Genomic DNA, 27,599 nt, shown 5'->3' with positions numbered 1-27,599 from the left:
GGTAAAATCAGTGACATAATTTAGAAAGGCACACACCTGTCTATATAAGGTCCCACAGTTGACAGTGAATGTCAGAGCAAAGACTAAGCCTTGAGGTCGAAGGAATTGTGTTGAGGCAAAGATCTGGGGAAGGGTACCAACAAATGTCTCCATCATTCTTAAATGGAAGAAGTTTAGAACCACCAAGACTCTTCCCGGCCAAACTGAGGGAGAAGGGTGTTGGTCAGGGAGGTGACCAAGAACCCGATGGTCACTGACAGAGCTCCAGAGTTCCTCTGTGGAGATGGGAGAACCTTCCAGAAGCACAACCATCTCTGCAGCATTCCACCAATCAGGCCTTTATGGTAGAGTGGCCAGACGGAAGCCACTACTCAGTAACAGCCCGCTTGGAGTTTGCCAAAAGGCACCTGAAGACTATCAGGCCATGAGAAACAAGATTTTCTGGTTTGATGAAACAGAGATTGAACTGGCCTGAATGCCAAGCGTCACATCTGGAGGAAACCTGGCACCGTCCCTACTGTGAATCATAGTGGTGGCAGCATCATGCTGTGGTGATGTTTTTCGGCGGCAGAGACTGGGAGACTAGTCAGAATCAAGGGAAAGATGATCAGAGCAAAGTACAGAGAGATCCTTGATGAAAACCTGTTCCAGAGTGCTCAGAACCTCAGACTGGGTGAATGTTCACCTTCCAACAGGACAATGACCCTAAGCACACAGCCAAGACAACGCAGGGGTGACTTCGGGACAAGTCTCTGAATGTCCTTGAGTGGCCCAGCTAGAGTCCGGACTTGAACCTGATTGAACATCTCTGGAGAGAACTGAAAATAGCTGTGCAGCAACGCTCTCCATCCAACCTGATAGAGCTTGAGTGGATCTGCAGAGAAGAATGGGAGAAGCTCCTCAAATACAGGTGTGCCAAGCTTGTAGCGTCATACCCAAGAAGACTCAATGATGTAATCGCTACCAAGGATGCTTCAACAAAGTACTGAGTAAACGGTCTGAATACTAATGTAAATGTGATATTTCCGTTTTTTGTCTTTAATACATTTGCAAAAATTTTAAAAAATTATAATTTTAAAAAGTTTCTGCATTGTCATTATGGGGTATTGTGTATAGATTGATGAGGGTGAAAAAATGATCTAATCATTTAAAATGATTTAAAAGTCAAGGGGTCTGAATACTTTCCGAATGCACTGTATGTCCTTGCAGTATGTGTTCATCCAGCTAACTCAGGGTATTGAGGGTATTTGTGGGTAGGAGGAGTTGTCCTTGTTTTGTTGTTAGGTTCTGTCTGTACAGGAACCACAAGGAAGGAAGTCCAAAGCCACACAGGGAATTGAAAGGGCACAAATGCAAAAGAAACCTATTGTTAAGACACTGTTCAGTGCTGTTGGTGCAAAAACTGAATAGAAAATTGTGTGTGTGCACGTGCATACTATTTGGGTGTTTGTGTGCACATGTGTGATTTTATATGTGCTCGCCCCACTATGTTTTACCCTGTGTATGATTTCCAGGCAGATCCTTAAGGTGTTGTCCCAGCACAGTGGAGACTGCAGAGTGATGATGGTTGGGCTCAGGGCACTGGCTCTGCTCCTCAGATCAGGTACAATAAAGCATATTTTGAAAAGGACAGGAGAAGAACTACCTCTTGCAGGTTTAATGCAGCAATTATTTCTTTGACCACTGGGTCTTAGTCAACTCTTTTTATATGCTATTATATAAATATGTAATACATCTTTCTCCTATCTGGAGGTCATTCTACAACAGTTTCACCCACATCCCATGACTCAAGATAACAACGGGCCACAGACTTCTGGGAGCAGAGTCACTCAACTAGAAATATGTTATGGTAGTTGTTAAAAAGTCACTAGATCAGTCTAGTACACACAAATGATTCCTACCAAAATTAACATTAAGATACCAGCATGCAGTGCCAGGTTAACCTCAGAATGAGCCGTCGGCAGCTACATACAGTAGCTCTTTGCAGTATACTAAGTTAAAGTACGAGGCATTCAATTGCCAATGTTTGACTATGGAGATTGCATGGCTGTGTGCTCGGTTTTATACATCTGTCAGCAATGGGTGTGGCTGAATTAGCCAAATCTACTAATTTGAAGGGGTTGTCCACCTACTTTTGACAATGTAGTGTATCTGTGTAAACAGCCTTACAGCAAAACTACAGACACTGCGACAAGAGCGTACCTTCATACAATATCTGCACATACAATATGTGACAGTACTACATTTTCAGAGACTACTTTTGGCTAGTGAGCTCTACTTTCAGAACTGCTGGCTAAAAAGGATACAAAAGTACCGGAGAATCTCTTTAAAGCCATTATTGTTAGGAATTCAAGGACTGTAAACATAGCATATCCACGTGACCGTCATATCACTTGTTGCTTGTAGTGGAGTACAGTAAACAGACAAACATGACAGTGTATCACTTGTTTTTGCACTTTGTGTCTGTAAGGAGGGGATGTTCCGATCATGCTCAAGTGATAGGAATGGCAGCCCCCCCCATTCCAGGCAGAAACTGCAACAACAAGTGGTATATTATACTATCAGACAATGTTTAGATTGTCCATGTCTTGTACCTGTACTCCACTACCAGCCCTCAGGCCAATAGTGTCCTCTCTATTTATTGTCATCAAGATAATCAATTCATCATATTGTCTAACTCGGCGTATCTCATCTTAAAGTCGCTCTGTCTGTCGATTTCCGCCCTCAGTCAATTCTTTTCAGTTATTGACAGATCATGTAATAGATATGACATCATACCCATGGTTGCCAAGGAGCCCTTAGAATGCAGCAAATGGAATTAGGTCACGTGGTCCACTCTCCCCACCACTCCAACCCTCTCTTTAGTCAAAGGGACAGTACAGTATCAGTATTAAGTGAAGGTTAAGCGAGACAGAAATGTGCACACACAGCACAGGAGTTTCCAGGACTGTCCTTGGGGGGGGGGAGGTATTTACAAGGTAGGAAGTGAACCTAGGTGCTTTCAGTTCCTCTATGGGCGAAAGGTCAAAGTGTCCTTAACCAGCGAAGCAATGCATCAAAAATGTCTATGATCCTGTGTAAATATGTCTATATTTTGATACACAACATTATAGAAACCTTTTGACAAGACATTAATAAGGCTCATACATGCTTATAACAAGTGATTAAACATTAGCACTGCAGGGTCAGATTCAATTCAAGTGTCACCAGATGTTTTTTTTCAATGTGTCTAGATGTGATCGTGTTGTTGATTCGGGATGAGGAAGAGGATGTGTTTAGTTTGATCGTTGAGGGGATGAAGACTTTCCCCTCCAGTGAGGAGGTTCAGATTCAGGGCTGCCGTGGTCTCCAGCTGCTACTGGACAGAGGTGAGATATACACTGAGTCTAGAAAACATTAGGAACACCTTCCCAAAATTGAGTTGCACCTCCTCTTTTGCCCTCAGAACAGCCTCAATTCGTCAGGGCATGGACTCTACAAGGTGTCGAAAGCGTTCCACAGGGATGCTGGACCATGTTGACTCCAATGCTTCCTGCATTTGTGTCAAGTTGGCTGGGTGGCCTTTGGGTGGTGGACCATTCTTGATAGACACAGGAAACTGTTGATTGTGAAAACCCAGAAGCGTTGTCGTTCTTGACACAAACCGGTGTGCCTGGTACCTACTACCATACGCCGTTCAAAGGCACTTCAATATTTTGTCTTGCCCATTCACCCTCTGAAGTGCACACATACGCAATCCATGTCTCAATTGTCTTGAAGCTTAACAATCATTGTTTAACCTGTCTTCTCCTCTTCATCTACACTAATTAAAGTGGATTTATCAAGTGACATCAATAAGGGATCATAGTTTTCACCTGGATTCACCTGATCAGTCAATGTCATGGAAAGAGCAGGTGTTCTTAATGTATTGTTCACTCAGTGTAGATTCCTAGTCACTAGTGGAGATACCTAGTCACTAGTGGAGATACCTAGTCACTAGTGGAGATACCTAGTCACCAGTGGAGATTCCTAGTCACCAGTGGAGATACCTAGTCACTAGTGGAGATACCTAGTCACTAGTGGAGATACCTAGTCACTAGTGGAGATACCTAGTCACTAGTGGAGATACCTAGTCACTAGTGGAGATACCTAGTCACTAGTGGAGATTCCTAGTCACTAGTGGAGATACCTAGTCACTAGTGGAGATACCTAGTCACCAGTGGAGATTCCTAGTCACCAGTGGAGATTCCTAGTCACCAGTGGAGATTCCTAGTCACCAGTGGAGATACCTAGTCACTAGTGGAGATTCCTAGTCACTAGTGGAGATACCTAGTCACTAGTGGAGATACCTAGTCACTAGTGGAGATACCTAGTCACTAGTGGAGATACCTAGTCACTAGTGGAGATACCTAGTCACCAGTGGAGATACCTAGTCACCAGTGGAGATACACCAGTGGAGATTCCTAGTCACCAGTGGAGATTCCTAGTCACCAGTGGAGATTCCTAGTCACCAGTGGAGATTCCTAGTCACCAGTGGAGATTCCTAGTCACCAGTGGAGATTCCTAGTCACCAGTGGAGATTCCTAGTCACCAGTGGAGATTCCTAGTCACCAGTGGAGATTCCTAGACACCAGTGGAGATTCCTAGACACTAGTGGAGATTCCTAGTCACCAGTGGAGATTCCTAGTCACCAGTGGAGATTCCTAGTCACCAGTGGAGATTCCTAGTCACCAGTGTATATACCTAGTCACCAGTGTATATACCTAGTCACCAGTGTATATCACCTAGTCACACAGTGGAGATTCCTAGTCACCAGTGGAGATTCCTAGTCACCAGTGGAGATACCTAGTCACCAGTGGAGATACCTAGTCACCAGTGGAGATACCTAGTCACCAGTGGAGATACCTAGTCACCAGTGGAGATACCTGGAGTCACACAGTGGAGATTCCTAGACACCAGTGGAGATTCCTAGAGATACCTAGTCACCAGTGGAGATACCTAGACACCAGTGGAGATTCCTAGACACCAGTGGAGATTCCTAGACACCAGTGGAGATTCCTAGACACCAGTGGAGATTCCTAGACACCAGTGGAGATTCCTCACCAGTGGAGATTCCTAGACACCAGTGGAGATTCCTAGACACCAGTGGAGATTCCTAGTCACCAGTGTATATACCTAGTCACCAGTGTATATTCCTAGTCACCAGTGTATATTCCTAGTCACCAGTGTATATTCCTAGTCACCAGTGTATATTCCTAGTCACCAGTGTATATTCCTAGTCACCAGTGGAGATTCCTAGTCACCAGTGGAGATACCTAGTCACCAGTGGAGATACCTAATCACCAGTGGAGATACCTAGTCACCAGTGGAGATACCTAGTCACCAGTGGAGATACCTAGTCACCAGTGGAGATACCTAGGCTGCACTGCAAATTGGGGATTTTACCTTGTTATCAAAATCTGCAAAGAAGTCCTTTGGGGATTTTTTTAATGTGTCCTGGGATTTTTCAGGCATACTCTTTCATACTCTGACTGATGTTGTGGGCATCTCTGTGTTGGCAGTGTCTGATGACGACCTGGTAGAGTTTCTGGAGAACCAGGACCACAGTGTGGTTCTAGGTGCTCTCCACCATTTTCACGACAGTGAAGACCTGTTTCTGCAGGCCATGAAGGTACTCCTTCCTCTAGCAGGTCCTGGTAAGTCCCCAATGAAGAAGAATAGAAAACATGTCTGTTTACCCCACCCCCACCCCTCTTTGCTGCTTTCTCTCTTTTCTCTTATTTTTCTCACATTCCTTTCTCGGACAGTATTTCTGGGACCAAATAAATGATTTATAATTTATATTCTGGCTGCTAGGCCCACTGAAAACAATTAATTAGATTTGAGCCTTTTCTCGAAGATTGGTAGATTTTCTCAGTAAATATATAGTTAGGTTCTTGTCTCACTCCTCACAATGATTATCTTCATTTGAGTTGACCCAATGTCAAGCCTGTTTTCTGTGTGGTCAAGCCTGTTTTCTGTGTGGTATGGGAAATCACCATGTTGTTGTTGTTTTCTGATGCCTGTGTACCTCGTGTATCATGCCACTTCTTTTTCAGACTGTGTTCTTTTTTGTGTTTTCTTTTCTGTAGGGTTGCACAATTCTAGCAACTTTCTCAAAATATCCAGGTTTGCCAGAAATCCTAGTTGGAAGATGGAATGAGGAGGTAATAAGTAAGCAATCCGGGAATCCTCCAGGCTCCAACCTGGATTTCTGGAAAATCTGGGACTTTTCAGAAAGTTACCAGAATTTGGCAACCCTACTTGTCTGTTTCATTTGCTGCTGACATTGAGTTTCCCTTTGTGGATCAATGAAGTATTAATCTATCATTCAATCAATCAATCACAGCCAGTAACGTGGAGATCCTGATGTCGGGGGGAGAGAGGTGTTACAGTGTGGTGGCTGGAGCCATGGAGTCGTTCCCAGCGGTCGAGGCACTGCAGGAGGTCGGCTGCTGTCTGTTCAGGAAGTTTACATCAGGTCAGTTCCAGGGTCAAAGGGTCAGAGGTCATGAGCAGTAGGATTTAAAGCCAAAATACTTTATTTGTTTTTCAGCCACACGACAGCCCTGCAACTTGCTGTAAAGTTAAGCGATGAGTCTGGGGAAACCCCCCCCCCCAGACACCACAAACACACCCCTCACCAATAGTTCAATGTATCTCTTTCAGAAAGATATTGTAGTATTCTGGTGCTGAATGGGGTGCATAGGGTCACTGTAAGAGCCTGTTTGACTTACCCTGAGAACGCCACTCTACAAGCTGCTGCGCTCTCCTGTCTGGCTGCCCTCAGTGAGTACACACACACACACACGCACACACAGTTTGTTGACTGCACCACAGTTTTAGGCCTATAAGGACAACAGGTCAGCCTAAAGGGAGGAGGTAAGTGAACTGGCATTATGGTGTCATGACAACAAGCTGTCCGTCAATGTCAGCAAAACAGAGGAGTTGATTGTTGACTTTAGGAAGCATAGGAGGGAATATGCCCCGAATCCACATCAACGGGACAGCAGTAAAAAAGAGCCACAAGTTCTAAGTTGTGAAGAGGTAGCAACATCTATTTCCTAAGGCACCTGAAGAAATTCAGGATGCCGTCCTGGATCTTCTCCAAATACTACCGCTGCACCATCGAGAGCATCCTGCCGGTTGTACCACGGCCTGGTATGGGAATTGCTCCATCCACGACCACAAGGCCCTCCAAGGGGTGGTGAAGACGGCCCAGTACATCACTAAGATTGTGCTCCCCACCCATTTAGGACATCTACTCAGAACGGTGCCTGAGGATGGCCCACAGCATCATCAAGGACCACACACAGCCTAGTCACAAGCTGTTCTCTCCCTTCCATCGTTTAGACGGTATCGGATCATGAGGTGTGATACCAACAGGCTCAGAGACAGTTTCTATCTACAAGCCATCAGACTGCTGAACACTTAAACTGGCCTGACCACCTGCTCTGATTCTCCACACCTTAGCACAGACACACACACACACCCACATATATACATTCATGCTACACACACATCACAACTGTTGCTACCTGACTCTTATTATACTGCTCAGTTTATACACTAGCCCCCACCCCCCTTCCTCAAAGCAGAAGTAAATATTGGACTATAAATTGTGCCTTGTATTATACTTAAAGTATTTAATATTTTTTACTTTATGTTCATATTCTTCTTATTTTGTATTTATTTATTTTATTTTTTCTCCCCAATTTTGTGGTATCCAATTGGTAGTTACAGTCTTGTCCCATCACTGAAACTCCCGTACTGACTCGGAGAGGCGAAGGTCGAGAACCATGCGTCCTCCGAAACATGACCCTGCCAAGCCGCACTGTTCGCTTAACCCGGAAGCCAGCCGCACCAATGTGTCGGAGGAAACACCGTCCAACTGGCAACCATGTCAGTGTGCATTGCGCCCTGCCCGCCACAGGAGTCGCTAGAGCGCGATGGGACAAGGTCATCCCGGCTGGCCAAACCCTCCCCTAACCCGGACGACGCTGGGCCTCAGCCCGGGATCGAACCCGGATCTGTAGTGACGGATCAAGCACTGCAGTGTCTTAGACCACTGCTCCACTCTGGAGGCCATATTCTCATATTTTATTACCTCTTATTGTTGTAAGCATTTCATTGGACGGTGTATACCACTCGTAGATACGGCTAATGAAACTTGAAACACATATCTTTCTTCACACCTGGCTCACCACTGTTGTTTCCTGTTTCTCGTCCACTCAGCTGAAACCATAGTGCAGAGCAAAGCTGTGGTGAATGAAGGGATGGAGGAGGGAGAGGCGGAGGAGAACAGAGGTAAGGAGGAGGTGGTGGATGATGTGGGGTTGTGCTGGATGGAGGCCTGCTGCAGAGCTCTGGAGGTCCATGCTGCTGATTCCACAGTGCAGGTAAGTCCTCAGCACTTTATATCACACATCATCTATTAGCTAGTCTTGTATTGACATTTTAGTCACTGTCCTACTACTCTTCCCTCTTTCTGTCTGACCTCATCTCTCTCTTTCTGTTTCTAACCATCACCCCCCTAGGAAGCTGCATGTTGGGCCATACACAGCCTGCTATTGCATGGCAGCGAGTCATGGCACCATTCCACAGAAGAGCAAGACGGAAGGTAGTCCGTGAGCATGAGCTTTCCTCATGGTGTTGTCATCGATCATTCGCTTAAGCGTTTACAATTTTGCTGGTATTGTGATTGACAGTGATGGTGTGCTCCCCAGGACACCAGTCCACAGACAGATCATGGCTGCCATGCTGCTCCACTCCTCCTCCCCTGGGGTGTTCCAGGCTGCTGCCAGCGCCATGGGAACACTCATCACCTACAATAGTGAGTCAGACTAGCTCCTGTTACTACCCATCAACTGTCTGAGGTGACATTCAGTCAGGTCAGGCTTCAGCCTCTGCCTATTACTGCTGAAGATTTAACAGCTTGTGTGTGTGTGTGTGTGTGTGTGTGTGTGTGTGGTGTGTGTTTGCAGGTAAAATGCGATCTCTGTTGTTGTCCAACGGCCTCCATGTGAACGTGGTGGAGATGATGAAGAGACATCTGTCCTCTCCAGAGGTCTCCGCAGGTGGATGTAAACTGCTCCACCTGCTCTTCAAGGGAAGGTAGGAATCATTTCAACTGACATGATTTCCACTGACATTTACTCATTCCTTTTGCAGGCTTAGTATAATTACATCAGTCAACTTCTGAAGAGGTTCCTACTTGCAGAGCAGGTTTCTCTTGTGGAACAGGTCTGTCTTACAAAACAGATTTGATCGCAATGAGAATATTCAGTATAAATACAGGTTAACAGTATGTTCCAAACTTGTTAGTTTGGGGTATCAGTACTCCGGGTTGACAATCACTGCTTTAGTTCGAAGGTATGTAATGACTAACATAAAAAGAGGAACTGATGATGCACTTCCCAATTTGGAAATTGCACCTTGTGAATTCTACTATTACAATTTTCAAGAGTAAGTCTGACTGAGTTCATTAAAATGATTATTGTTTTTATTGGGGGAGGGGGGGGGGGGACCAGTGGTCCCCATGGTTTGGGAACCACTGGTCTAGGGTACTACTCATGTCCCTTGCCTCTCTCTGTAGAATGGCCAGTCTGGATGAACTGGACATGGCCATGGGTCAGATCCTTAGGACCATGAAGGTCCATAACTTCATACCTGAGGTCCAGTTGGAAGCTCTGAGGGCCAGCTTGGCCTTCCTCTGTCCTGGTAGGAGACGCACATAGACAGTCAACACTTATGGTGTACAAGTGTTCCAGTATTTACATGTGTTTTTAAAAGTATTTAGGTATGTGTACGTGTTCACAAGTGTTGAAGCATTTTCGAGTGTGCATACGTGTGCATACGTGTATCAAGCTCCAGCCATAGTGCCCAAAGAAAGACTGCTAGAGAGTCCTTTTTGTCTTAGTCAGCTGTATTTAGCGAATGAAATCTGAATGTATTTTTGGTCATCTTTTTGTGTGTTTGAGCAGATCGAAGTTTGCGGGTGTCTGATCACGGTGTGTCTGTGGCTGATCCAGACACAGTGGACGTGTCTCTGAGGGTGCAGAAGAACCAGAGTGTGGTGGAGGGGGCCCACACAGTCTACCTAGAAACACTCAACAGGGTAATCATATCACCCCATGCAATTCATTCCCTGTTCAAATCAGGGCCCGTGTTAATTAACAAAGCATCTCAGTAGGAGTATTGATCAAGGATCAGGTCCACCCTGTCCCTGTAATCCTATCAATTGTGATCTAAAATGCACATCCTAAAACTGTTACTAGATCAGCACTCCTGATCTGAGACAATTTAGGAATACAATCCCTGGTCCCTAGAATTCACAGTTATCCTTGTTAATAATAGACTTACCTTAAAATATATACCTTTTTGTTGTTTGTGAGGTAGTTTATTAGCAGTGCAGCCATCCAGGAGTGTGGCCTGCGTGTTCTGTCTGCCCTGGCTGACTGCTCTGGTGCTGTAGACCTGCTCTGTCAACAGGGGGCGATAGACACTGTGCTGCACACACTACAGATGTTCCCTAGGGAACGAGGTGAGAGAGAGTAGTTACACTGCTTGCTAAATCTGGCACGTTTCCAGAAATGGCGATCAATGTGCATTGTCCCTGTCAAGTAACGTGAATAAAGACAAGTAAAGCAGAGACATAAAGGCTCTGACTCCTGACTCCCTTCCTTCCTCTTCCTGCCTCTTTAATAGAACTACACTGACTCCCTTCTTGCCTCTTCAATAGAACTACACTGACTCCCTTCTTGCCTCTTCAATATAAATACACTGACTCCCTTCCTGCCTCTTCAATAGAACTACACTGACTCCCTTCCTGCCTCTTCAATAGAACTACACTGACTCCCTTCCTGCCTCTTCAATAGAACTACACTGACTCCCTTCCTGCCTCTTCAATAGAACTACACTGACTCCCTTCCTGCCTCTTCAATAGAACTACACTGACTCCCTTCCTGCCTCTTCAATAGAACTACACTGACTCCCTTCCTGCCTCTTTAATAGAACTACAGACTCCCTTCCTGCCTCTTTAATAGAACTACAGACTCCCTTCCTGCCTCTTCAATAGAACTACACTGACTCCCTTCCTGCCTCTTTAATAGAACTACAGACTCCCTTCCTGCCTCTTCAATATAACTACACTGACTCCCTTCTTGCCTCTTCAATAGAACTACACTGACTCCCTTCCTGCCTCTTCAATATAAATACACTGACTTCCTTCCTGCCTCTTTAATAGAACTACACTGACTCCCTTCGTGCCTCTTAAATAGAACTACAGACTCCCTTCCTGCCTCTTTAATAGAACTACAAACTCCCTTCCTGCCTCTTCAATAGAAATACACTGACTCCCTTCCTGCCTCTTCAATAGAAATACACTGACTCCCTTCCTGCCTCTTCAATAGAAATACACTGACTCCCTTCCTGCCTCGTTTAATAGAACTACTGACTCCCTTCCTGCCTCTTCAATAGAAATACACTGACTCCCTTCCTGCCTCGTTTAATAGAACTACTGACTCCCTTCCTGCCTCGTTTAATAGAACTACTGACTCCCTTCCTGCCTCTTCAATAGAAATACACTGACTCCCTTCCTGCCTCGTTTAATAGAACTACTGACTCCCTTCCTGCCTCTTCAATATAAATACACTGACTCCCTTCCTGCCTCTTCAATAGAAATACACTGACTCCCTTCCTGCCTCGTTTAATAGAACTGCTGACTCCCTTCCTGCCTCTTCAATATAAATACACTGACTCCCTTCCTGCCTCTTCAATAGAAATACACTACTGGGGTCTAAACCTCCTCTACTGCCTTGTGTCTAAGAAGAAGCTGTCCAGAATGATAGTTCCCGTCCTGGCGTCTGTTCTCGTTACCAGTCTCCTGCAGTACAGGGAGGACACAGAGATGTTGTTAAAGGTGAGTAAATCCTCTATGGTCCTCAAAGCCATATTTGTCTAGAAGATTTCCAGTTATTTCAATTAATGACACACGTTTTTTTTTTTAACTAAATAGGGGTTCCAGGTGGCCCTCCGAATGCTGGATGCCTGCTCAGGGGCAGCAGGGGAGCTGCAGAGGGAAGGCTTTGACAGAGAGATCTTCCTCCAGCTCAAAGAAGGACCACCTGACCGGTACAGCTACCCGGTAAGCGTGTGTGTTTCTGTGTGTCTGTTCTCATACTCTGTAATCCTTGGTCTTCTTCCTTCCTTACTCATCTCATAACTTCCCCTTCTCCCCCCATTATCCCCCCACCTCTCTCTCTCTCTCAATTCAATTCAATTCAATTCAATTTGCTTTATTGGCATGACATAACAATGTATATATTGCCAAAGCGTATTGTGGATATTTACAATATAAAAATAAAAATGAGAATCAAAATTGTCAACGGGACAACAGTAACAACAATAACCAAGGGTCAAAATAACCATAAATTGAACAATAACAATAAGCATACAGTAGAGTACACATGCAGGTTGATTGATCTGTCAGACACTCTGTCTCTCTCTCTCTCTGTCTCTCTCTTCCTCTAGCTCTCCCAGCTGCGTAAGGCTGCATGCCTGGCTCTGTCCAAGATGTGTGGCGATGCAGAGCTGAGGTACAGTATGCTGGAGAAGGCTTGTAAGGACGGGGATGTGCTCATGGCTGAGTGTCTCATCCAGCTAGGAGCCGACATCAACAAGAAGACCAAGACCGAGTCGCTCATATACCAGGTCAGCAATGATCTCTATTGGGATCTGATGAATTATGATTTGTGTGTGTGTGTACGCCTGTGTGTGTATGTACAGTTGAAGTTGGAAGTTTACATACACCTTAGCTAAATACATTTAAACTCAGTTTTTCACAATTCACGACATTTAATCCAAGTAAACATTCCCTGTCTTAGGTCAGTTAGGATCACCACTTTATTTTAAGAATGTGAAATGTCAGAATAATAGTAGAGAGAATGATTTATTTCAGCTTTTCTTTCGTCACATTCCCAGTGGGTCAGAAGTTTACATGCACTCAATTAGTATTTGGTAGCATTGCCTTTAAATTGTTTAACTTGGGTCAAACATTTTGGGTAGCCTTCCACAAGCTTCCCACAATAAGTTGGGTGACTTTTGGCCCTTTCCTCTTGACAGAGCTGGTGTAACTGAGTCAGGTTTGTAGGCCTCCTTGCTTGCACACGCTTTTTCAGTTCTGCCCACACATTTTCTATGGGATTGAGGTGGGGGCTTTGTGATGGCCACTCCAATACCTTGACTTTGTTGTCCTTAAGCCATTTTACCACAACTTTGGAAGTATAGTTGGGGTCATTGTCCATTTGGAAGACCCATTTGCGAACAGGCTTTAACTTCCTGACTGATGTCTTGAGATGTTGCTTCAATATATCCACATAATTTTCCTCCCTCATGATGCCATCTATTTTGTGAAGTGCACCAGTCCCTCCTCCTGCTTTTCAAAGCCGATCATTCAGAGTATCTCTACCGCTCCTGTTGTCTCTAGAGAGTTGAAAACAGCAGGTCTGGGACAGGTAGCATGTCCGGTGAACAGGTCAGGGTTTCATAGCCGCAGGTAGAACAGTTGAAACTGTAGCAACAGCACGGCCAGGTGGACTGGGAGACAGCAAGGAGGCATCAGGCCAGGTAGTCCTGAGGAATGGTCCTAAGGCTCAGGTCCTCTGAGAGAAAGAAAGAGAATTAGAGAGAGCATACTTCAATTTACACAGGACATCGGATAAGACAGGAGAAATACTCCAGATATAACAGACTGACCCTAGCCCCCCGACACATAAACTACTGCAGCATAAATGCTGGAGGCTGAGAGAGGAGGGGTCGGGAGACACTGTGGCACTGTACCCCCAGACAGGACCAAACAGGCAGGATATAACTACACCCACTTTGCCAAAGCACAGCCCCCACACCACTAGACAGATATCTTCAACCACCAACTTACCATCCTGAGACAAGGCCGAGTATAGCCCACAAAGATCTCCGCCACGGCACAACCCAAGGGGGGGCACCAACCCGGATTGTTGGAAAAATTGTTGGATTGTTGGAAAAATTACTTGTGTCATGCACAAAGTAGATGTCCTAACTGACTTGCCAAAACTATAGTTTGTTAAAAAGAAATTTGTGGAGTGGTTGAAAAACTAGTTTTAATGACTCCAACCTAAGTATATGTAAACCTCCGTCTTCAACTGTATGTACATTACCAGTCAATAGTTTGGACACACCTATTCAATCAAAGGTTTTTCTTTATATTTATTATTTTCTACATTTTGGAATAATAGTGAAGACATAAAATATGAAATAACACATGGAATCATGAACTTATCCTTTGCAGCAGAGGTAACTCTGTGTCTTTCAGGCCCAAAACATTTTCTAAATTGCTCAACCACTTCCCCACTGCATCCCCTCCCAGGTGTGTGAGCAGGGCGGGCCTCTGCAGCTTGTGGTGCTGCTTCTCAGCCGAGGGGTCCATGAGCAGCACCTGCGTGGGGCCCTGGGGGCCAGCGTGCGTCGTGGGGACGGCCCTGCGGTCATCCAGCTACTGGGGCGTCTGGGGCTGGACCTGAACAACAATGCCCTCTGTCTGGGGGGGTTCAGGCTGGGTCGGGTGGATGCTGCCTGGCTCAGCCCCCTGCTCGCTGAACGAGGTCGCGCCAACAGTCTACCCTCCAGCACAAGTGAGTCTAGTCACTGATGCTGATTTCCAGTTATAGACTCTCCTTCTTAGATTCTCCTGTAGATCTCTATATCTTATTTGAAGGAAAGCTGTAATTATCATATTGCCTACACATTTCCAATCTAGAATGAATAGAAATTTATTTTGTTATGTACTGTATGTGTGCATATGTATTTGGGTTAAAAACCTGGGATAAAGGATGGGTGTTCTCTGTTGTGTTTTCAGGTAAGGGTACATGTTTAGCTCGGTACATGTTATCTTTCCAGAGGGGTAAGACGACCCCTACCCCCTCCACCCCCAGGTCTCTAGCTGACCCCTGCCTTACCTCTGGGTACATGTCAGACGAGAGTGATGACTCCAGCTTCCTGTCTTTAGAGGACAGTCTGGTCTTCAACGACGATATGGAGAGTGACGGTGAGGACCATGAGACACACAGAACAGCGCTCCTTGTCAACGTTCAAATCATGTTTATTTCAAACTTTTTACTCACTCTTGATAATCACAATGGAATCACTTGGTAAAAAATAACCACAAGTTAAACAAGGTTATTTGGTATCTAATAAACTCAGCAAAAAAGAAACATCCTCTCACTGTCAACTGCATTTATATTCAGCAAACTTAACATGTGTAAATATTTGTATGAACATAAGATTCAACTACTGAGACATAAACTGAACAAGTTCCACAGACATGTGACTAACAGAAATTGAATAATGTGTCCCTGAACAAAGGGGGGGTCAAAATCAAAAGTAACAGTCAGTATCTGGTGTGGCCACCAGCTGCATTAAGTACTGCAGTGCATCTCCTCATTTGCACCAGATTTGCCAGTTCTTGCTGTGATATGTTCCCCCACTCTTCCACCAAGGCACCTGCAAATTCCCAGACATTTCTTGGGGGAATGGCCCTAGCCCTCACCCTCCGATCCAACAAGTCCCCGATGTGCTCAATGGGATTGAGATCCGGGCTCTTCGCTGGCCATAGCAGAACACTAACGTCCTGTCTTGCACGGAATCACGCAGAGAACGAGCAGTATGGCTGGTGACATTGTCATGCTGGAGGGTCATGTCATGATGAGCCTGCCGGAAGGGTACCACGTGGGAGGAGGATGTCTTCCCTGTAACGCACAGCGTTGAGATTGCCTGCAGTGACAACAAGCTCAGTCCGATGATTCTGTGACACACCGCCCCAGACCATGACCGACCCTCCACCTCCAAATCGATCCCGCTCAAGAGTACAGGCCTCGGTGTAACGCTCATTCCTTTGACGATAAACGCAAATCTGACCATCACCCCTGGTGAGACAAAACCGTGACTCATCAGTGAAGAGCACTTTTTGCCAGTTCTGTCTGGTCCAGCGAAGGTGGGTTTGTGCCCATAGGAGACGATGTCTGGTGAGGACCTGCCTTACAACAGGCCTACAAGCCCTCAGTCCAGCCTCTCTCAGCCTATTGCGGACAGTCTGAGCACTGATGGAGGGATTGTGCGTTCCTGGTGTAACTCGGGCAGTTGTTGCCATCCTGTACCTGTCTCACAGGTGTGATGTTTGGCAGTACCGATCCTGTGCAGGTGTTGTTACACGTGGTCTGCCACAGCTGTCCGTCCTGTCTCCCTGTAGCGCTGTCTTAGGCGTCTCACAGTATGGACATTGCAATTTATTGCTCTGGCCACATCTGCAGTCCTCATGCCTCCTTCCAGCATGCCTAAGGCACGTTCACACAGATGAGCAGGGACCCTGGGCATCTTTCTTTTGGTGTTTTTCAGAGTCAGTAGAAAGGCCTCTTTAGTGTCCTAACTTTTCATAACTGTGACCTTAATTGCCTACCGTCTGTAAGCTGTTAGTGTGTTAACGACCGTTCCAAAGGTGCATGTTCATTAATTGTTGAATTGGACAGTGTTTAAACCCTTTACAATGAAGATCTGTGAAGTTAGTTTGATTTTTACGAATTATCTTTGCAAGACAGGGTCCTGAAAAAGGGACATTTCTTTTTTTGCTGAGATTATAATAGCTCATTTGGTGACTGTTAATTATTGGCCACAGTTGCCTTATTTTGGGAATGTCTTGCTTACTGGATGTCTCCTTATTTTCACAGGAAGTGATTCGCTTTCATTGGCACTGTCCCCCATGTCCACCAATGATTTGTCAGAGGAGTGGAAGGCAGGGTCACAGAAGAGGAAGAACGGGCGTCACAGGCACTTTAGCTCCGAGGTGGGCTATCTTCTTTACGACCCATAGAAATATTGTTTATTTTTTAACTTACTCTATTTCAGAGAAAAAACTTAACTGTCCCCCTCTCTCTTTCTTGCTCTCTCGCTCTCTTTCAATAAATGAATTAAGATATGTGCCAATCAATTTACCAATTAAACCAATTAATTTACTAACCAATCAAACAGTCCTGTATCCATCCGAAGGGAGTCCAGGGTGAGGTTGAGCTCAACGAGCCACTTCAGAGGAGGTATGGCAGGACAACCCCTAACCAGAAAGGTACTTACAGTACATTAGTTTTACTTGCCCTTGTTCAAAATATCAATGGTATCATATCAATGGTTATCCATTATTTCTATTGTTTCTACTGCAGGTATTCACTCCCCAGTCTTGAGCTCTGGCTATAACTCCTCCCCCCTGGTCGGGGACAGAGAGTGGATCCGCCTGCTGGACCTATCAGGGAATGAGCTGGACTCTGTGTCGTGTTTGTTGGGCGAGGGTTCTGTCCGACAGCAGCTGGAGCACCTGTATCGACTAGACTTGAGCCAGAACAGCCTATCAGAGTTCCCCTCTGGGCTGTGTGAGGTGTGGGGTCTGTTCAGAATGCTTCGATGTTGAATAGATGATGCAAAATGTAAAAATGGTGGGGAATTCAATGTTCGGTTAATCTACAGAATCTTGTCAGTATCTAAAAAAAATATTCATCATTTTATATAATTTATTGTTGCGATGAGTTATTTAATACTTCAAAATAATAATAATTATACTTCTTAGAGCTTGAAGAGTCTGACACGTCTGGATCTCCAAGGCAACCAGTTGCAGTCGTTGCCGGCAGAGCTTCTGGCCCTGCCCTCACTGACCATGCTCAACGTGTCACGTAACTGTGTCGGCCCGCTTCTGACCCTTGACCCCGCCGTCACCTGCCCGTCGCTACGGCAACTCAACCTGTCCTACAACCACATCACCACCTTCCCCCACCAGCTGGGCCGGGCCATGGAGCGACTGGAGGAGCTGTCCCTCGAGGGGTATGATGGGAAATGGAGTTCTTTGGATCACTGCTGAATGTTTTACTTTAGCTGTGTAATGGGCACAAAATTATATTATAAATAATTACAAAGCAGGAATTGGTGTTTATTTTTTGTCAAACATGTACATTTGACCCATCTGGCACTAGACGGGTTCAATTAAATCCTCAAAATATTAGAAAGAAAACTACTCTGATTTGAACCCAAATATGTGACATAAAATATCATAAATATAACCTTGTCTCTACACCTTTTCCTCTCCTGTAGGAACAGAATGAGTGAGCTGTGGTCTCCTCTGTGTCTTCTGGAGATGAAGCTCCTAGACATCAGTAAGAACAGTGTGGAGAGCATCTCACGTGACTTCCTGTCTGGCTGCCCCAAACTAGAGAACTTCAGTGCTTGTACCAACCATCTCAGTAAGTACATGATAACGCAGTTACTTACTTAATCCTTTTTAATGCTGACAGAACATGGGGTCTGTACTAGTTCTCCAATGCTGTCTTACAATGGATTATTATTTGGTACAATTATTAGGCATATCTGTGAGTCATTCAAGTCAAACCGATTTCTAGAAAAAGTATTGCCAGACAAATTAATAAATGTTGTTAATTCTAGATAAACAGTTCATTTGTGTATGTAGCGACAGAAGAACATATTCATTGTATGACATTGTGTTTTGTGTTTCTGCTGTCATAGGTTCGCTGTCACATCTTCCCTCAAAGATAACAACTCTGAAGTTATCACATAACAGTTTCACTACCATTCCTCAAGCCGTTCTGGATCTTCCAAAGTAAGTTTGATGTTTTAGTGAAGGCAACTACATTGTTGTAGAAGGCGTTTATTAGTTAACTATTTGAGTAAAAACTGCTTATTAGTGTGCAAAAATGTATCTGACTTGAGATTCAATACGACTCATCCTTGCTTTCTTTGCTTTCAGTTTACGATCCGTGGATATGAGGACCAATGACATCACAGTTTTACCGGGGCCGTGCGCCTGGGCATCGGTCAACCTGCGGGAGCTCATGTTCAGTCAGAACCGCATCGGAGTGCTGGACCTGAGTGGACCTGAAGTTTACAAGTGGGCCAGACTGGAGAAACTACACCTGAGTGACAATAAGCTCACAGAGGTCAGCATTTATTTATTCATCTTATTAATATTTCATTAACATGGTCATTTAGCAGACGCCAAAGTGATCTCACGTGTCACTATAAATATGTGACATTTGTTAGCACCAGGCACTCTAACTAACTACCATTAAAACGGTCATATATGGTGAACAGGGACAATACAGTACTCAATGCTTCTCACACCTCCATCATAAACTGCATGTTCTCTCTAGAACAGGTCTCTTGTAAAATATATGTTATCTCAAGGAGAATAAAAAGGTTACATAAAATATATTTTAATACTACTATCAGTAGTATTATTGACCTTTTCACCCCTGTCTGTTTCAGGTCCCTCCTCAGATCGGCCTGCTGGAGGAGCTGACCTCTCTCGACTTGAGCCGTAATGGCGGCCTGCGCTCCTTCCCTGACGAGATGGGCAAGCTGAGCCGGCTGTGGGACTTGCCACTGGATGGCCTGCGCCTCAGCCTGGATCTCAAGCACATTGGCAACAAGACCAAAGACATAGTCAGGTGAATGTCTGCAAAGAAATGCTTACTTGCAGGTTCCTTCTCAACAATGAAACAACAATAAGAAAGAAGAAAATATCAGAATACAAACATAAAGTCAATGGCTCAAAAGAATAAATATTTTAGCATAAGTATAATACAGGAAGGCACCATTTATAGTCCAATATTTACTTGTGTTTTGGGGAAGGGGGGGATGGGAGGCAGTGTATAAACTGAGCAGTATAATGGTAGCAGCAGTTGTGATGTGTGTGTGTAGCATGAATGTGTGTGTGCTAAGTTATGGAGAATCAGAGCAGGTGGTCAGGCCAGTTCATGTGTTCAGCAGTCTGATGTCTTGTAGATAGAAACTGTCTCTGAGCCTGTTGGTTTCAGACCTCATGATCCGATACCGTCTGCACGACGGTAAGAGAGAGAACAGCTTGTGACTGGGCTGTGTGGGGTGCTTGATGATGCTGTGTGCCTTCCTCAGGCACCGTTCTGAGTAGATGACCTGAATGGGTGGGAGCACGGTCCCAGTGATGTACTGGGCCGTCTTCACCACCCCTGGAGGGCCTTGTGGTCGTGGATGGAGCAATTCCCATTCTAGGCCGTGGTACAACCGGTCAGGATGCTCTCGATGGTGCACATGGTTTCCAGGTGTTTGTGAGCCCTTATTATGAGCCCTTCTCTCCTCAGGATTGAGGTCAGGGCTTTGGGATGGACACTCCAATACCTTGACTTTGTTGTCCTTAAGCCATTTTGCCACAACTCTAGAAGTATGCTTGGGGGTCATTGTCCATTTGGAAGACCCATTTGCGACCAAGCTTTAACTTTCTGACTGATGTCTTGAGATGTTGCTTCAATATATCCACATACTTTTCCTACCTCATGATGCCATCTATTTTGTGAATTGCACCAGGCCCTCCTGCAGCAAAGCACCCCCACAACATGATGCTACCACCCCCGTGCTTCACAGTTGGGATTGCAAGCCTCCTCCTTCTTCCTCCAAACATAACAATGGTCATTATGGCCAAACAGTTCTATTTTTGTTTCATCAGACCAGAGGACATTTCTCCAAAAAGTACGACCCCATGTGCAGTTGCAAACCGTAGTCTGGCTTTTTTATGGCGGTTTTGGAGCAGCGGCTTCTTCCTTGCTGAGCGGCCTTTCAGGTTATGTCGATATAGGACTTGTTTTACTGTGGATATAGATACTTTTGTACCTGTTTCCTCCAGCATCTTCACTAGGTTCTTTGCTGTTGTTCTGGGATTGATTTGCACTTTTCGCACCAAAGTACGTTCATCTCTAGGAGACAGAACGCGTCTCCTTCCTGAGCGGTATGACGGCTGCGTGGTCCCGTGGTGTTTTATACTTGCGTACTATTGCTTGTACAGATGAACGTGGTACCTTCAGGCGTTTTGAAATTGCTCCCAAGGATGAACCAGATTTGTGGAGGACCAGAATTTTTTTCTGAGGTCTTGGCTGATTTCTTTTGATTTTCCCATGATGTCAAGCAAGAGGCACTGAGTTTGAAGGTAGGCCTTGAAATACATCCACAGGTACACCTCTGATAGGCTAATTGACATCATTTGAGTCAATCAGAAGCTTCTAAAGCCATGACATAATTTTCTGGAATTTTCCAAGCTGTTTAAAGGCACAGTCAGCTTAGTGTATGTACACTTCTGACCCACTGGAATTGTGATACAGTGAATTATAAATGAACTAATCTGTCTGTAAACAATTGTTGGAGAAATTACTTGTGTCATGCGCAAAGTAGCTGTCCTTACCAACTTGCCAAAACTAGGAGTGGTTGAAAAATGAGTTTTAATGACTCCAACCTAAGTGTATGTAAACTTCCGACTTCAACTGTAGCGTCATACCAAAGAAGACAAGGCTGTAATCGCTGCCAAAGGTGCTTCAACAAAGTACTGAGTAAAGGCTCTGAATACTTATGTAAATGTGATATTTCAGTTTTCTATTATACATTTTTCTAAACAATTTTCGCTTTGTCATTAAATGGTATTGTATGTAGATTGGTGAGGGAAAAACAATTGAATCAATTTTAGAATAAGGCTGTAATATAACAAAATGTGGAAAAAGTCAAGGGGTCTGAATACTTTCTGAATGCACTGTAATTCCTCAATGTTGATGTTGAGTCCTGTTTGGATGAATCTTTGAACATTATTCCAATCAACATTCTTTTAAAAAATCCTACAGTATTGGGGGCGATGGCTTTGTACGCTTCACAGATATTTGTGTATACAAGGTCAAGCATGCTGGATCCTCTTTGGGCAAGATACATGTTGGCGATATAAAAATATAAAAAATAATTAAACAAAAAACGTATTGACATTTAACCCAAAAAGCAATGCTATCTGTCAGAGGGAATTCTGAATGAACAGGTGGTGGCTTTTGATAGGTTTGAATTTGCTCCAGATTTCCCCTTTCAAACAAAAGCCTTATCCCGTTCACAAAACTCTCCCAAATAAATCACTCTCTCCTGTATCCTGTAACTCAGGTTCCTCCAGCAGCGTCTGAAGAAAGCCGTTCCGTACTACCGGATGAAGCTGATTGTGGTTGGGAACGCCGACAGTGGTAAGACTGCTCTGATCCGACAGCTGATGAAGCTCAAGCGTTCTCAGTGGCAGATGGAGCGGCCCATCGCTGGGATCGACGTCAGAGATTGGACCATCCGGGACCGGGATAAGAAGAACATGGTGCTCAACGTCTGGGACTTCTCAGGTGGGTCAACCGTCAACTGCCAACTGTGACATCTGGTCTGGATACTTACTAGTGATGTGGGATTTTGTTTTTGTTGAGTTGCATATCACAATATTATTTTGGACGATATTATGTTGATACATTAAATCAAATTGTATTTGTAACATGCGCCGAATACAACAAGTGTAGACCTTACATTGAAATGCTGAATACAACAAGTGTAGACCTTACAGTGAAATGCTTACTTAAAAGCCCTTAACCAACGATGCAGTTTTAAGAAAATACCTTAAAAAGTAAGAGATAAGAAAAACAAATAATTAGAGAGCAGCAGTGAATAACAATAGCAGGGCGAAATACAGGGGGTACCGGTACAGAGTCAATGTGGAGGCTATATACAGGGGGTACCAGTACAGAGTCAATGGGGTGGAGGTCAATGAGGCTATATACAGGGGGTACAGGAGTCAATGTGGAGGCCAGTACAGAGAGTCAATGTGGAGGCTATATACAGGGGGTACCAGTACAGAGTCAATGTGGAGGCTATATACAGGGGGTACCAGTACAGAGTCAATGTGGAGGCTATATACAGGGGGTACCAGTACAGAGTCAATGTGGAGGCTATATACAGGGGTACCAGTACAGAGTCAATGTGGAGGCGATATACAGGGGGTACCGGTACAGAGGGGAGGCTATATAGGCTATATACAGGGGGTACAGAGTCAACGTGGAGGCTATATACAGGGGGTACCGGTACAGAGTCAGTCAGAGTCAACGTGGATATACTATATCAACGTGGAGGGGGGGTACCACTGTCAACGTGGAGAGTCAATGTGGAGGCTATATACAGGGGTACCGGTACAGAGTCAATGTGGAGGCGATATACAGGGGGTACCGTACCAGTACAGAGTCAATGTGAGTCAATGTGGAGGCGATATACAGGGGTACCAGTACAGAGTCAATGTGGAGGCTATACAGGGGTACCAGTACAGAGTCAATGTGGAGGCGATATACAGGGGTACCGGTACAGAGTCAATGTGGAGGCTATATACAGGGGGTGCCGGTACAGAGTCAACGTGGAGGCGATATACAGGGGGTACCGGTACTGTGTCAATGTGCGTGGGCACCGGTGTCGAGGTACTTGAGATAATTATGCACATGCGGGTAGGGTTGTTTAAAGTGGCAGAGAGAACAGTTTATGACTAGGGTGGCTGGAGTCTTTGACGATTTTTAGGGCCTTCCTCTGACACTGCCTGGTATAGAGGTCCTGGATGGCAGGGAGCTTGGCCCTGTTGATGTACTGGGCTGTACGCACTACCCTCTGTATTGCCATATCAGGCAGTGATGCAACCCGTCAGGATGGTGGAGCTGTAAAATCTTTTGAGGATCTGAGGACCCATGCCAAATCTTTTCAGTCTCCTGAGGGGGAATAGGTTTCGTCGTGCCCACTTCACGACTGTCTTGGTGTGCTTGGACAATGTTAGTTTGTTGTTGATGTGGATGCCAAGGAACTTGAAGCTCTCAACCTGCTCCACTACAGCCCCGTCGATGAGAATGGAGGCGTGCTCGGTCCTCTTTTTCCTGTAGTCCACAATCATCTCCTTTGTCTTGATCACGTTGCGGGAGAGGTTGTTGTCCTTGCACCACATGGTCAGGTCTCTGACCTTCCTATAGGGTGTCTCATCGTTGTCAGTGATCAGGCTTACCACTGTTGTGTCATCAGCAAACTTAATGATGGTGTTGGAGTTGTGCCTGGCCATGCAGTCATGAGTGAACAGGGAGTACAGGAGGGGACTGAGCACGCACCCCTGATGGGCCCCCGTGTTGAGGATCAGTGTGGCGGATGTGTTGTTACCTACCCTGACCACCTGGCGGCAGCCCGTCAGGAAGTCTAGGATCCAGTTGCAGAGGTAGGTGTTTAGTCCCAGGGTCTTTAGATTAGTGATGAGCTTTGAGGGAACCATGGTGTTGAAAGCTGAGCTGTAGTCAATGAACAACATTCTCACATAGGTGTTCCTTTTGTCCAGGTGGGAAAGGGCAGTGTGGAGTGCGATAGAGATTGCATCATCTGTGGATCTGTTGGTGCGATATGCAAATTGGAGTGGGTCTAGGGTTTCTGGGATAATGGTGATGATGTGAGCTATGACCAGCCTTTCAAAGCATTTCATGGCCACAGACGTGAAACTTGACCCCAAGTATCGCTTTTGCCTGGTAGCATTAGCTAGCCCTAGTCGGGTAAAACGGCTCAATCTCTGGTATTTTTCATCCTATAGCTTTGTTCTCCGTCTTCTTTTTAAATAGTGAGCCATGTTTTCAGCACTTTTATTTTCATGACTGAAACTCATTTTCTCATACTCTCTGGTCTCTCTGCAGCAGACATACTGTTTGGAACATCAAATCGCAATAACGAATCACAATACAATGCCTTCAAAGTATTCATACCCCTTGACTTATGCCAAATTTGGTTGTGTTACAACCTGAAATCAAAATGGATTATTTTTTCTCACCTATCTCCACACAATAGACCATAATGACAGTGAAAATATGTTTTTTTTAAAAGTTTTTGCACATTTTATTGAAAATGAAATACAGAAATATCTAATTAACATAATTATTCACACCCCTGAGTCAAAACATGTTAGAATCACCTTTGTCAGGAGTTACAGCTGTGAGTCTTTCTGGGTAAGTCTCTAAGAGCTTTGAACAACTGGATTGTATAATATTTGCACATTATTATTTTTTAAATTCTTCAAGCTCTGTCAAGTTGGTTGTTGATCATTGCTCGACAACCATTTAAGTCTTGCCATAGATTCACAAGCAGATTTAAGTCAAAACTGTAACTTGGCCACTCAGGAACATTCAATGTCGTCTTGGTAAGCAACTCCAGTGTATATTTGGCCTTGTGTTTTAGGTTATTGTGTTGCTGAAAGGTGAATTTTTCTCCCAGTGTCTTTTGGAAAGCAGACTGAACAAGGTTTTCCTCTAGGATATTGCCTGTGCTTAGCTCTATTCCATTTCTTTGCATCCTAAAAATGGCAAGCATACCCATAACATGATTCAGCCTCCACCATGCTTCAAAATATGAAGAGTTGTAGTCAGTGATGTGTTGGATTTGCACCAAACATAATGCTCTGTATTCAGGACATAAAGTTAATTTCTTTGCCACATTTATTGCAGTATTACTTTATGCATCCTGTGTGCAACAATGCACTGCTTTGGAATATTTTTTCTCTGTACAGGCTTCCTTTTCACGTGTCATTTAGGTTAGTATTGTGGAGTAACTACAATGTTGTTGATCCATCCTCAGTTCTCCTATCACACCGATTAAACGATTAACTAACTGTTAACGTCACCACTGGCCTCATACAATCCCTGAGCACTTTTCCTTCCTCTCCAGCAACTGAGTTAGGAAGGACACCTGTATATTTGTAGTTACTGGTTGTATTGATACATCATCCATAGTGTAATTAATACCTTCCCAATGCTCAAAGGGATATTTAATTTTTGCTTTTTCACCCATCTACCAATAGGTGTCGTCTTTGGTTGAATCTGTGTTTGAAAATGACTTATCAACTGAGGGACCTTAAAGATAATTGTATGTGTGGGGTACAGAGATGAGGTAGTCATTCAAAACCCATGTTAAACACTATTATTGAACACAGTGTGTGTCCATGCAAGTTCTTATGTGACTTGTTAAGCACATTTTTACTACTGAACTTATTTAGGCTTGCTGTAAAAGGGGTTGAATTACTTGACTCAAGATATTTCAGCTTTTCATTTTTTATTAATTTGTATTAGAAAAAAATCAAAACACATAATTCCACTTTGGGGTATTGGGGGTGTAGGCCAGTGACACAATCTCAATGTAATATTTTTTACATTCAGGCTGTAACACAATAAAATGTGGAGAAAAATGTTAAAGGGTATGAATACTTTATGAAGGCAGTGCCCTCGTAAAGAATTCAGATTTCCTTTTTCCACGTTTTGTTGGGTTACAGCCTTATTCTGAAATGGATTAAATGGGTTTTTTTCCTTCTCATCAATAAACACAATACCCATAGAGACAAAGCAAAAACAAGGTTTTTAGAAATGTTTGCAAATTTATTACCATTGAAATACTGAAATATCACATTTACATAAGTATTCAGACCCTTTACTCAGTACTCTGAAGCACCTTTTGCAGCGATTACAGCCTCAAGTCTTCTTGGGTATGATGCTACAAGCTTGTAGCATCATACCCATCCATCATCACCCATCCAACCCGACAGAGCTTGAGAGGATCTGCAGAGAAGAATGGGTTAAACTCCCCAAATACAGGTGTGCCAAGCTTTTAGCGTCCTACCCAAGAAGACTCAAGGCTGTAATCACTGCCTAAGGTGCTTCAACAAAGTACTGGGTCTGAATACTTAAGTTAATGTTGATTTCAGTTTTTTTAATCAGTACAAAAATTTTAAAAAACTATTTTTGCTTTGTCATTATGGGGTATTGTGTGTAGAATTTTATTTTAGAATAAGGTTGTTACGGTTGGTTGTTACGTTACAATGTGGAAAAAGTCAAGGGGTCTGAATACTTTCCAAATGCACTGTAAGTTTGGGTTTCACGGTCTGGATCTTGGACTTCAAGTCATTGAGTCTTGAAGGGTTTGTTCTGGCGGTCTTGACCCTCTCTCTGCTCTTTGTTCAGGTGGGGAGGAGTTCAGTGGTTCTCACCCCCACTTCCTTACCCCCCGGGCCCTCTACCTGGTTGTGTACGACCTCAGTAAGGGGGCTGCCCAGGTGGACGCGCTCAAACCCTGGCTCTTCAACATCAAGGTGAGTCACACCCATACCTTTGTAAATGTTTTGTTGTTTTTTGTCACTGTTGCGAGTGCATACATTTTCGTACACACAACTGGAAGTCGTATCTTTTACATTGCAAATACTGTTTTCCCGATTGAACTTGCCTGGAGAAATCAAATGGCTACTATCTGTCCAGTGATCCTGCTGACCAAGGCCTGGTCTGAGGAACTATTTTGGTGTATCATGCTAGCAGGGTTTTCTTGAGGGCTTGAACGCAGCCCACGACTGCGTACTATCCCGGGCTTGTGGCTGTCTAGACCCCTGCTGCTTGTTGTTGTTTTCAATCTTCTCTGTGACTTGCCCTGTCTGGAACTATGAGTAACAGCGTAACCTAGACCAAAGTCGGTAGGAGTACTGTTGAGGACAGTGCTGTCTCTATCACAGATGAAGGATCTTTTAAATGAACAAAAAGTGTTCTACAAGCAGTTGTTTCAACAACAAGAAAATAGCTTGAAGTGCTTTGTGCAAATACAAAATCAAATCAAATTGTCAGATGTGCCGGATACAACAGGTGTAGACC

The 27,599-nt window shown here is 44.4% G+C and overlaps 1 protein-coding gene across 6 annotated transcripts in view; it reads left to right on the top strand.

Annotated features, from left to right (window-relative positions):
• lrrk2 (leucine-rich repeat kinase 2) overlaps window positions 1-27,599 on the top strand; it is a 59,352-nt gene that overhangs the window by 1,827 nt on the left and 29,926 nt on the right. For 3 of the 6 annotated variants that reach the window (XM_042301761.1, XM_024380090.2, XM_024380089.2), the window contains exons 4-30: window positions 1,515-1,603; window positions 3,234-3,368; window positions 5,541-5,675; window positions 6,368-6,499; window positions 6,688-6,807; window positions 8,254-8,417; window positions 8,556-8,638; window positions 8,727-8,851; window positions 9,003-9,132; window positions 9,614-9,738; window positions 10,002-10,135; window positions 10,417-10,561; window positions 11,799-11,938; window positions 12,035-12,163; window positions 12,550-12,729; window positions 14,423-14,687; window positions 14,912-15,100; window positions 16,776-16,891; window positions 17,077-17,167; window positions 17,262-17,473; window positions 17,663-17,913; window positions 18,181-18,329; window positions 18,610-18,703; window positions 18,851-19,040; window positions 19,369-19,550; window positions 22,045-22,268; window positions 26,925-27,052. In XM_042301761.1, the coding sequence (XP_042157695.1) occupies window positions 1,515-1,603; window positions 3,234-3,368; window positions 5,541-5,675; window positions 6,368-6,499; window positions 6,688-6,807; window positions 8,254-8,417; window positions 8,556-8,638; window positions 8,727-8,851; window positions 9,003-9,132; window positions 9,614-9,738; window positions 10,002-10,135; window positions 10,417-10,561; window positions 11,799-11,938; window positions 12,035-12,163; window positions 12,550-12,729; window positions 14,423-14,687; window positions 14,912-15,100; window positions 16,776-16,891; window positions 17,077-17,167; window positions 17,262-17,473; window positions 17,663-17,913; window positions 18,181-18,329; window positions 18,610-18,703; window positions 18,851-19,040; window positions 19,369-19,550; window positions 22,045-22,268; window positions 26,925-27,052 (4,057 nt within the window). The remainder of the gene's footprint in view (window positions 1-1,514; window positions 1,604-3,233; window positions 3,369-5,540; window positions 5,676-6,367; window positions 6,500-6,687; window positions 6,808-8,253; window positions 8,418-8,555; window positions 8,639-8,726; window positions 8,852-9,002; window positions 9,133-9,613; window positions 9,739-10,001; window positions 10,136-10,416; window positions 10,562-11,798; window positions 11,939-12,034; window positions 12,164-12,549; window positions 12,730-14,422; window positions 14,688-14,911; window positions 15,101-16,775; window positions 16,892-17,076; window positions 17,168-17,261; window positions 17,474-17,662; window positions 17,914-18,180; window positions 18,330-18,609; window positions 18,704-18,850; window positions 19,041-19,368; window positions 19,551-22,044; window positions 22,269-26,924; window positions 27,053-27,599) is intronic. The other 3 variants (XM_024380093.2, XM_024380091.2, XM_024380092.2) reach the window with 2 other exon arrangements.

Source organism: Oncorhynchus tshawytscha, linkage group LG19 (genome assembly GCF_018296145.1).
Source record: "Oncorhynchus tshawytscha isolate Ot180627B linkage group LG19, Otsh_v2.0, whole genome shotgun sequence".
Taxonomy (NCBI): Eukaryota; Metazoa; Chordata; class Actinopteri; order Salmoniformes; family Salmonidae; genus Oncorhynchus; species Oncorhynchus tshawytscha.
This window is presented reverse-complemented; position numbering and strand designations above follow the sequence as displayed.